Source organism: Danio aesculapii, chromosome 20, assembly GCF_903798145.1.
Source record: "Danio aesculapii chromosome 20, fDanAes4.1, whole genome shotgun sequence".
NCBI lineage: Eukaryota > Metazoa > Chordata > Actinopteri > Cypriniformes > Danionidae > Danio > Danio aesculapii.
In genome coordinates this window covers 1,044,770-1,056,795 of record NC_079454.1, presented here as the reverse complement: position 1 = coordinate 1,056,795, position 12,026 = coordinate 1,044,770, and the positions used below count along the sequence as shown (strand labels likewise).

General features: G+C 37.1%; 1 protein-coding gene across 3 annotated transcripts in view; it reads left to right on the top strand.

Moving 5' to 3' along the window:
• Positions 1–12,026, top strand: part of snx14 (sorting nexin 14) — a 49,858-nt gene that overhangs the window by 11,838 nt on the left and 25,994 nt on the right. For 2 of the 3 annotated variants that reach the window (XM_056480941.1, XM_056480940.1), the window contains exons 14-17: positions 3,474–3,629; positions 3,700–3,824; positions 4,012–4,070; positions 7,229–7,252. In XM_056480941.1, the coding sequence (XP_056336916.1) occupies positions 3,474–3,629; positions 3,700–3,824; positions 4,012–4,070; positions 7,229–7,252 (364 nt within the window). The remainder of the gene's footprint in view (positions 1–3,473; positions 3,630–3,699; positions 3,825–4,011; positions 4,071–7,228; positions 7,253–12,026) is intronic. The other variant, XM_056480942.1, reaches the window with a different exon arrangement.

The following is a 12,026-nucleotide window of genomic DNA, read 5'->3' as shown; positions in this document are numbered from 1 at the left end:
CTTCCCATACTGATAAACTTCCTGTGAACGGTTAATGTGACTGTTTTCCATTTCATACGGTTCCTTTTACAGCATCGATGTTGTAATTAAAATACAATTAGTTAAATATACTTTGGCACAAGCTCCATTGACATTACTGGTGTAAAATAAATGCTTATATTTTACAGACATGGCAGGGAAAATATAATTTAATGCAGTGCTTTTTGTAAAATCTGAGACCCACTTTGTATCGGATATCACTCAGCCAGTGAAGATATCTGAAAGAAAACAGACCTTAAACACACACTTGTTATTGGTCATTTTGTGTTACAAGAATAAAGTGCACAGTTAACAATAGTTGTAAAAGGGTTTTCTCTATTCAACATTATAATAGTCAACAGTGAAAGTCGACGTCTCAGGTTTTGCACATTTTCTCACTCAGCTGGATGTTGGACTCGTGACAAGCTAATCATTACAGGCTTGAGCGATGTGCACATGCCTAAGTATCCACAGCTGTATCCCTTCTAGACTTTAGCGCCTGGTACTGAGGTCTTCTAGTCCTGCGAGAGGCATCTGGAAGTTCTCCTAACATCTTTATCTGGCGGCGCCAGACATTTGTTTAATTTAGACCATCTGAATCCAAAGAAGGGCGGTGTGGTGGCTCAGTGGTTAGCTCTGTCGCCTCACAGCAAGAAGGACGCTAGTTTGAGCCCCGGCTAGGTCAGTTGCCATTTCTGTGTGAAGTTTGCATGTTCTCCCTGTGTTGGTGTGGGTTTCCTCCGGGAGCTCCGGTTTCGCCCACAGTCCAAACACATGCGCTATAGGGGAATTGATTGTATGAGTGTTTCCCAGTGATAGTTTGCAGCTGGAAGGGCATCCACTGTGTAAAACGTATACTAGATAAGATATTGGTTTATTCATGGTGACGCACCACCCATAGATTTCTATACAATGTAAATATCTATGACTGTTACCGACCTAATGTTGGAATCCAGCGTTGCTGTTTCCAGATAAATGACGTGACCCAGCCGCACAGACGATCATTACTATCAATATCAACACTGACAAAACTCGCTCAGTACACTGGACAAATCTACTGAATGCAGCGACCCGACTCAAATAACAGCAATGCAATGCATCCCACAAGCTTAATGAGAGTCATTTATATGAACTGATATGACACAGAATAAAAATAAATAAACCTCTGAATGCATGTTTACTGAAAAACAAATGATCTTGAAACAATCATTATGAGTTTACGTTCACTGTAATTGTATAAAATGGTGTAATATGTATTATTATTATTATTAATATTATTATTATTATCATCATTATAAAAGTCTTGTATGCAATTATAAACAGAGCTTGTGAAATTTTGCATTTTTTGTGGGGTGTAAAAATGATGTAAAATCGTGAATTGTTTTTTTTTCTGGAAGGGGGAAAATCTGGGATTTTTAAAATAGGCCATATCTCCCAGCCCTTAGTTCCTTGAACATGACCTTTTAATATTGGTCAATTTTTGAAAATTACTCTGACATTTTTAATGTAAATATTATAAATATAATAAAGTGTGAATGAAATGTTGAGTACAGTAAGAAGTTTCATGGTGCTACATGCTGTGCATCTGGGAAGTACTGATAGCGTTTCACTTTTTCCGCATGTTTTTATGTTACAGCCTTATTGCAAAATGGATTCCATACATTGATTTCCTCAACATTCTACACACAATCCCCCATAATGACAATGTGGAAAAAGAGTTTTTGAAAAAAAACTGAGAAATCACATGTACAAAATGTCTGCTGCTCTGAAAGCTCCAATGAGCACAGCGGCCTCCATCATCCGTAAGTGGAAGATGTTTGGAACCAGCAGGACTCTTCCGAGAGCTGGCCAACCATCTAAGCTGAGTGATCGGGGGAGAAGGGCCTTAGTCAGGGAGGTGATCAATAACCCGATGGTCACTCTGTCTGAGCCCCAGTGTTCTTCTGTGGAGAGAGGAGAACCTTACAGAAGGACAACCAGTTGTGCAGCAATCCACCAATCAGGCCTGTATGGTCGAGTGGCCAGACAGAAGACACTCCCCGCCTGGAATTTACCAAAAGGCATCTGAAGGACTCTCAGACCATCAGAAACTAAACTCTCTGCTCTGATGAGACTCAAACTGAACTCTTTGGAGTGAACGCCAGGCGTTATGTTTGGAGAAAACCAGGCAGCGCTTATCACCAGGTTAATAGCATCCCTACAGTGAAGCATGGTGGTGGCAGCATCATGCTGTGGGGATGTTTTTCAGCAGCAGGAACTGGAAGACTAGTCAGGATAGAGGGAAAGATGAATGCAGCGATGTACAGAGACATCCTGAATGAAGACCTGCTTCAGAGTGCTCTTGACCTCAGACTGGGGCGACCGTTCATCTTCCAGCAGGACAGTGACTCAAAGCACACCGCTAAAATATCAATAGAGTGGCTTCACAACAACTCTGTGAATGTCCTTGAGTGGCCCAGCCAAAGCCCACACCCTAATCCTATTGAACATCTCTGGAGAGATCTGAAAATGGCTGTACACCGTTGCTTCCCATCCAACCTGATAGAGCTTGAGAGGTTCTGCAAAGAGGAATGGGCAAACATTCCCAAAGACAGGTGTGCCAAGCTTGTGGCATCATATTCAAGAAGACTTGAGGCTGTAATCGCTGCCAAAGGTGCCTCAACAAAGTATTGAGCAAAGGCTGTCAACACTGATGCACATGTGATTTCTCAGCTTTTTAATAGTTAATAAATTTGCAACAATTTCAAAAACTCTTTTTTTCACATTGTCATTATGGGGGATTGTGTGTAAAATGTTGAGGAAATCAATCAAGTTAATCCATTTTGGAACAAGGCTGTAACATAGGACAATGTGGAAAAAGTGAAGCGCTATCAATACTTTCCAGATGCGCTGTATGCTGAAAAGTCCTTGAATCTGCTGTTTATGAAAACTTGGAAACCCTGCTTAGAGCAACACAGTGCTCAACATATATGAGTTCACCCCTCACAAATCTCTCATTTAGATGAATATTTCCTATAGGAAGCTCTACAATATTATATTTGTGCATATACATTAGATTAGTCAGTACTGAAGCCAAATGTGGAGCTAATCTAACAAAATAACTCACGATAATGCTCCAATAACTAATACACCCAAATTTACATGTTATAGAAAAGTATTAAAAACAAATTTAAAAACAGCAATAAAATCTTGCTGAAATTTTGTATTTTTTTTTGCCAATAATTTTTTTGTAAGCTCAATGTATTATCGTTCTATTTCTAAAGATGTTCAGTGACAAAAATGTTATTTTAATAAATATATTGGTTTATTAAATCTATTTCATTTTAGTGCACCAAAGTAAATGAGCTATATTCACTGAGAAATTAATACAGATATTAATTTTCAAACTGGGCTGTGCTCATTAATGCTGAGCACTGTAGATAAGCCGATAACATCAGTTGTGTTTTTGTGTGCAGAGGAGTTTAATGACCGGATCCTCTGTCCTGATCTGAGCGACGACGAGAAGCAGCGTCTGCACGAGGAGGTGAAGAAGATCTACGAGACGTACTGCCTGGAGGAGAGCATCGACAAGATCAGCTTCGACCCCTTCATCATCGAGGAGATCCACAGCAGTGAGTTTGAGCCCTGCAGCAGCAGCAGTTCTCTCTCTCCCTCTCTGACCTCTGCTCTTGTCTCCTGCAGTCGCTGAGGGCCCATACACCGGCGTGGTGAAGCTCCAGACCATGCGCTGCCTGTTCGAGGCCTACGAGCATGTGCTGTGTCTGCTGGAGAAAGTCTTCACCCCCATGTTCTGCCACAGTGATGAGGTGAGATCTTCTGGAGAGTGGAGACTTGGAGTACACATGAAATCAAAGCTCACCATTGGTCCAAGCTCATAAATGCAAAACTGCATAGCACATGTGCTACTGTGATAAATCATCATGCAGTTATTATTATTTTTATTTTTATTGATATATTGCAAATGGCATATCGTCCTCTCTGTTTGTTCTTCAGTATTTTCGACATCTGCTCTGCGGCGCTGAGTCTCCAGCTAGAAATTCAAAGCTCAACAGGTGAGCCTCTTCCACATGTATGTAGAGTCGTGTGAAGCACCATCGCATAACACTGATTATTAGTGTAACATTCAGAGTAATGGGTATGGAGCCAGATCAGTCTCAATAATAATACATTTGCATTCATAAATCCACAACTCAAATTCACAAACTCAAAAGTAAAAAGCCTAAATATTTCCCAAATGCTCACACATATGCATCTTACATAAACACATTTACAATGCACTACATTGCACTGATTCACTTATCTGAACTGTTCATACCCACTGCACATGGACATTTGTAATTGTTTATCTATCTACACACTCCTGATTATTAATAGCACCCTGTACATATATTCATATATTCATTTATTGTAAATCTGTTCATAGCTAATACAACCTGTATATAATGTTGATAGTACATCCATCTGTAAATATTACCATAGTTTTTCTATAACTGCACTTTATAACTTATACCTGTATCCTGCACTTGCTGCTATTGCACTGCTGGTTAGACCCAAACTGCATTTCGTTGCCTTGTACTTGTACATGTGTAATGACAATAAAGTTGAATCTAATCTAATTTAATCTAATCTAATTTAATATGTTTACACAATTATATGAGGTTCTTGGATTACTTTCCTCATGCATTTATCAATTATGTTAGACGTGTGTTTATGAACCACTGAATGTGCATGTGAAAATGGAGTCTTCTGAATTTGTGTGCAGTATTTTTCGAGAGCTTCCTGGCAGGACAAGATTCGTACACATTTTGATTAGGGGATATTCTGTTTAGCCGATCCACCTATCAAAACACTCCTTACTGAACAAACGCAAGAAGATCCGCCATTTGATTATTATTATTTTATACAAAATAAACAGTTTTAGCAGTTTTATTAGACATTTGTCCAACATTTATTGAGCTGAGTAACGTTATATATCAGTAATATAGAGTATGAGGATTTTATGTCATTCGCGAACGGCTATATCTGATATAAAGCAATTTAATCAGAATAATATAAGCTGATAACAATTTCATAAGTGACTTCTATAGCATTATTGTGCTGTGCACGTGGTAAAGTATCTGCATCTAAAAGAGAATTAGATAATAAATGCATTTACATAACAATTAAAGTGGCAAAATTCCATGGGATTCAGTTCAAACAAAACATTCTGACAAAATGATGTACTGATTGCTGCCAGCAGGAGGCAGCAAATGATTGTATTACTAAACGAGTCGTTTATTTAACTGATTCATTTTTAATCAATGATTTGTTCAGTAAGATTTGCTACTGAATGCCTTAAATTCAGCCGTTCGTGAATGATATAAAATCATCATACTCTATATTACTGATATATAACGTTACTCAGCTTAATAAATTTTGGACAAATGTCTAATAATACTGCTAAAACTGTTTATTTTGTATAAAATAATAATAATCAAATGGTGGATCTTCTTGAGCTTGTTCAGTAAGGAGTGTTTTGATAGGTGGATCGGCTAAACAGAATATCCCCTAATCAAAATGTGTACGAATCTTGTCCTGCCAGGAAGGTCTGATAAATACTGCACACGAATTCAGAAGACTCCATTTTTACATGCACATTCAGTGGTTCATAAACACGTCTAACATAATCGATAAATGCATGAGGAAAGTCATCCAAGAACCTCACAACCTCACAAAAAAGATACTCCTCACAATCACTGCACTATTTAACATTTGCACATTTAAAGTTTGCATATATTCATTGCACTGATTCATTTATTTGAACTGTACATACCCACAGCACATGGACATTTGTAATTGTTTATCTATCTGCACACTTCTGCTATTAATAGCACCCTGTACATATATTCATTTATTGTAAATCTGTTCATAGCTAATACAACCTGTATATAATGTTGATAGTACATCCATCTGTAAATATCACCATAGTTTTTCTATAACTGCACTTTATAACTTATACCTGTATCCTGCACTTGCTGCTGTTGCACTGCTGGTTAGACCGAAACTGCATTTCGTTGCCTTGTACTTGTACATGTGTAATGACAATAAAGTTGAATCTAATCTAATCTAATATAATTGTGTAAACATGTTAAATGTGTTTATGTAAGACGCTTATGTGTGAGCATTTGGGAAATATTTAAGCTTTTTACATTTGAGTTTGTGAATTGTGTTGTGGATTTGAGTTGTGCTGTGCATGTATGAATTTTATGAATGCAAATGTATTATTATTGAGACTGATCTGACTGCATTCACATTACACTGAATGTTACTCTAATAATCTCATAAATGGAAGCCAGAGATCTCTCAGACATATTTACATCATTTGATGCCATTTTAAAAAGACTTTGGCCCCAAAATATTTAGTAATTGTAGTTTGATGTCTTTATTCTTTATAGGATCAATTTCTATGATTATATTTTATTTAGTACAGCTCATACAGAAGTATTTTGCTTGCTTTTTGCTCTGTTTTGAGTGATTAACGCAACATTTTTCCACATCCTTTTACTTTCTCTATAAATTAAAGTAGACATTTATAGATTTAATAGACTTTCAAGTCATTTAAAGGATATTACTTTTGTCAGTTTTATTTAAATTGGCCTTTTGTCCAATAGTCATACTGGATATGTGCTTTATATGTATTAGAGTAGGTATTCTTCTAGGATTCAGCTTAAAGTGACATTTAAAGGCTTAACTAGGGTAATTAGGGTAAAGTTAGGGTAATTAGGCAAGTCATTGTATAACGGTGATTTATTCTGGAGACAATCCAAAACTAATATTGCTGAAGGGGGATAATAATATTGACCTTAAAATGAGTTTAAAACAATTAAAAACTGCTTTTATTCTAGCCGAAATAAAACAAGTAAGACTTTCTCCAGAAGAAAAAATATTGTAGGAAATACTGTGAAAAATTCCTGAATCTGTTCAACATCATTTGGGAAATATTTGAAGAAGAAAAGAAAATGCACAGAATATACTCTATATACAGTATATTTAGATTAATTGAACATTTTTTTGTCGTTGTGTTAAATATCATCTTTCTTTGCGTGAGCGTGTGTAAGAGGGAAAGCTCATCCTGCAAGCGTTATCGTGAGCTTCATTATCAGACAGTGAGTATTATTGGCCGTGTATGTGTGTGTCCAGCACATCGTAACCCCTCTTCCTGTTATTCCAGGAATTTGAGTTTGGATGATTTAAGGTAAGTATGTTGTTTATGGAATAAAATCACTGTCATTAATATTTCGTGCGTAAATAAAATTCACGCATCCGTAATTATAAAATCGTAAAGGAAAACGGAGCGTACTCGTAATTTTACGAGGCTACAATTTCAAAATCTGCGATTAGAACAGACACAGATACGACATTTTGTTTTTCTGTTTGTTTATGACTGATACATTTACGATGGGTGTACTTTACAAACACGAATTACAGTTTCTCCACGGACACGAAGTCCTGATTACGAGTACGAATCAAACAGCGAGACTTCACTGTCAAAATTACGTCACCGCTTCCACAGGCATTAATAAACGAGCGAGAGTCATCGATCATAACGGCGCGCCTGCTGGACGTTCGAGCTTACACTCACCGTCTCAGATAAGATTTCTGTTATTCCCTCTTTGAGAAATGTCCGTCATGAGCTGTAATAAAGGTTGAGACTCAATGAGGTCCTATTTCACTGTGTTTCTTGGACATTTTACTGAATCAAAATTAAAAACGGGCCGAGGATAGAGAGCTAGCATAATGTCAGTTAACGTTACAGGCAGCGAGCGCAGAGTCTCTCAGTTAATCACTGAACTATAACATGACATCTGTTGATTAAGTCACCTATTTTAACTGTTTAAATAACTCTCAAATACTCTAAGATCACAAGAGAACACACATTAAATTAGACAGATTTATCTAGTATAGGTAGACAAAACAAAGAAAAGTTTTACTCTTATCAATTAATTAACTTTAAATAAACCAGAATAAGCAAAATATAATGTGGTAATTAAACAATCACCAATATAGAACAAACACACACGAAAAGAGAGAAACACACCGAATAGTATACGGCTAAATGGTAATATAAATGTTTATGGTAATAGTTTATTAATTATAGTAATACAATATAATGAAACTAAGTTTAATCAAGTAATATAACAAACAGATAATATCAAATAACATAACAAACATTTATATCAATAGTTACTAATACCTTACTTTGTACAAATTTAAAGATAATATATATATATATATATATATATATATATATATATATATATATATATATATATATATATATATATCTGATCATATCATCTCCTCTCCATACATCAATGAGGAGCTTAATTATTCAGCTTTCAGATGACATACAGGTCTGTTTCAGATGATTGCCCCTCATGTCTGGTTTTGTGGTCCGGGGTCACATATTTAACATTTATTTATTTTGATTCATAGTCTCATAAAAATGTTTAACGTTACAAACTTCTGGTAAGCACAACCCTCAAATATTTAAATTGACTTTTGCTGATATCTTCATTACATAATAGATCAATATTCGATCTGGCTTTAAAAAAGGTGACTTAATCAACAGATGTCCTGTTATAGTTAAACACCGTTCAGTGATTCACTGAGAGACTCTGCGCTCGCTGCCTGTAACGTTAACTGACATTATGCTAGCTCTCTATCCTCGGCCCGTTTTTAATTTTGATTCAGTAAAATGTCCAAGAAACACAGTGAAATAGGACCTCATTGAGTCTCAACCTTTATTACAGCTCATGACGGACATTTCTCAAAGAGGGAATAACAGAAATCTTATCTGAGACGGTGAGTGTAAGCTCGAACGTCCAGCAGGCGCGCCGTTATGATCGATGACTCTCGCTTGTTTATTAATGCCTGTGGAAGCGGTGACGTAATTTTGACAGTGAAGTCTCGCTGTTTGATTCGTACTCGTAATCAGGACTTCGTGTCCGTGGAGAAACTGTAATTCGTGTTTGTAAAGTACACCCATCGTAAATGTATCAGTCATAAACAAACAGAAAAACAAAATGTCGTATCTGTGTCTGTTCTAATCGCAGATTTTGAAATTGTAGCCTCGTAAAATTACGAGTACGCTTCGTTTTCCTTTACGATTTTATAATTACGGATGCGTGAATTTTATTTACGCACGAAATATTAATGACAGTGATTTTATTCCATAGTTGTTGAGGTTCTAGTGAATGTTGTCCAGTGCTCTCACTGCATGCTGTATTTCAGCTGCCTGAACGCCACCGGAGACGTTTAAAGGTGCAGTTCACTGAAAAATGCCCATTTACTCATCATTTACTCTCCCTCAAGTGGTCCAGACCTGTTTGAGTTTCTTTCTTCTGTTGAACACAAAAGAAGATATTTGCTGAAAACCTGTAACCATTGACTTCCATAGTAGTAAACTAACACATACTATAGAAGTCAATGGTTACAGGTTTTTTGCATTATTCAAAATATCTTTGTTTGTGTTCAAGATAAAAAAGTAACTCATGAAGGTTTGGAACAAGTGAAGGGAGAGTAAATGATGACAGAATTTTCATTTTTAGGTGAACTATCCCTTTAATAGGAGTGCTGGGCAGTATATCAGATTAAAATGCATTCAGTATTATTATTATTATTATTATTATTATTATTAGCACATTTATATGCGTCACTACGCTTAACAGGGACAGTAGTTCCTGTTTCAAGCCATTTCCTTTCCTAACTCCACAGAAGGAAATAAGTTTATATTTAACTTTTTGATATTTACTGTAACTGAAGGTTATAATATTACTATCAAGGTATAATATAAACTATCAAGGTTTAAATGAAGAAAACTCCAGACTGCCCTTGTGATTTTAAACTTTTGGATCCAGTTATTTGAAATGTAAAATAAATTAATAGTATAAAATAAAAAATACTGTTTTTTTTCAGATATATTGCCCAGCCCTGTGATTATTATTTTTTTTTTAGTGAAAGCATCAGAGTTCTGATTTGTTGTTGTTTTGGTTCCTTTGTCTACACATCAGCAGGATTCAAATAGATTATATGCACATAGCGGTTAAAAAATAAAGTATTGAACACATTACCATTTTTCTTAGAGAATATATTTAATTTTTTTTTAACTATTAAAGTAATCCATACATACAAACAAAACCAAACTAATTGGTTTAGGAATTACATTCTGAATGATAAAGTGAAGTGACACAGGAAAAACACATGAAGAAAGGGAGGTGTAGAAAGGCATGGAAGGCCCAGACAGCAGCTGAAATATCTCAGTATTAATCATTTTTGACAGCAGACGGCGCTCTAGGCTAGTTTATAACAGCAGACAACGCTCTCGGCTAGTGTTTAACAGCAGACGGCGCTCTAGGCTAGTGTTTAACAGCAGACGGCGCTCTAGGCTAGTGTTTAACAGCAGACGGCGCTCTAGGCTAGTTTATAACAGCAGACGGCGCTCTAGGCTAGTGTTTAACAGCAGACGGCGCTCTAGGCTAGTTTATAACAGCAGACGGCGCTCTAGGCTAGTGTTTAACAGCAGACGGCGCTCTAGGCTAGTGTTTAACAGCAGACAGAGCTCCAGGCTAGTTTTTAACAGCAGACGGCGCTCTAGGCTAGTTTTTAACAGCAGACGACACTCTAGGCTAGTTTTTAACAGCAGATGGTGCTCTAGGCTAGTTTTTAACAGCAGACGGCGCTCTAGGCTAGTTTTCAACAGCAGATGGTGCTCTAGGCTAGTTTTTAACAGCAGACGGCGCTCTAGGCTAGTTTTAATCAGCAGATGGCACTCTAAGCTAGTTTTTAACAGCAGACGGCGCTCTAGGCTAGTTTTAAACAGCAGACGGCGCTCTAAGCTAGTTTTTAACAGCAGATGGCACTCTAGGCTAGTTTTTGCCAGCAGACGACGCTCTAGGCTAGTTTTAAACAGCAGATGGCACTCTAGGCTAGTTTTTAACAGCAGACGACGCTCTAGGCTAGTTTTAAACAGCAGATGGCACTCTAAGCTAGTTTTTAACAGCAGACGGCGCTCTAGGCTAGTTTTAAACAGCAGACGGCGCTCTAGGCTAGTTTTTAACAGCAGACGGCACTCTAAACTAGTTTTTAACAGCAGATGGCACTCTAGGCTAGTTTTTAACAGCAGACGGCGCTCTAGGCTAGTTTTTAACAGCAGACAGCGCTTTAGGCTAGTGTTTAACAGCAGACGGCGCTCTAGGCTAGTGTTTAACAGCAGACGGTGCTCTAGGCTAGTTTTTAACAGCAGATGGCACTCTAGGCTAGTGTTTAACAGCAAACGGCGCTCTAAGCTAGTTTTTAACAGCAGATGGCACTCTAGGCTAGTTTTTAACAGCAGACGGCGCTCTAGACTAGTTTTTAACAGCAGATGGTGTTCTAGGCTAGTTTTTAACAGCAGACAGCACTCTAGGCTAGTGTTTAACAGCAGATGGCACTCTAGGCTAGTTTTTAACAGCAGACGGCGCTCTAGACTAGTTTTTAACAGCAGATGGTGTTCTAGGCTAGTTTTTAACAGCAGACAGCACTCTAGGCTAGTTTTTAACAGCAGATGGCACTCTAGGCTAGTGTTTAACAGCAGATGGCGCTCTAGGCTAGTATTTAAAAGCAGACATTGTTTAACAGTGAATCGTGAGAGAATATTGATGCGTTTTAAATCTCAGAATTGATAGAAAAATTCTCTGATTTTATATAATTTTATAGCCAAAGATTTAGTTTTGACCTCTTTATACAGCGCCTTAGTGTTAATAACAACACAGCGTTAATGGTGCCAAAGGCATACAGTTTGATATCACTTCATTTTTCATCTGTGAACATCTGTATATAATATTGTTGCATTCACATTGCAAATTGTTAGTTTAAAAAATAACAGCTAGTTCAACTATAAATAACGCAGCTCTGCGGTAGAATAAAGTCTTCACTTTCACTTCAGTGTTTATTCAGGTGCTCAATAACACAGCCAATGTTGCGAAATT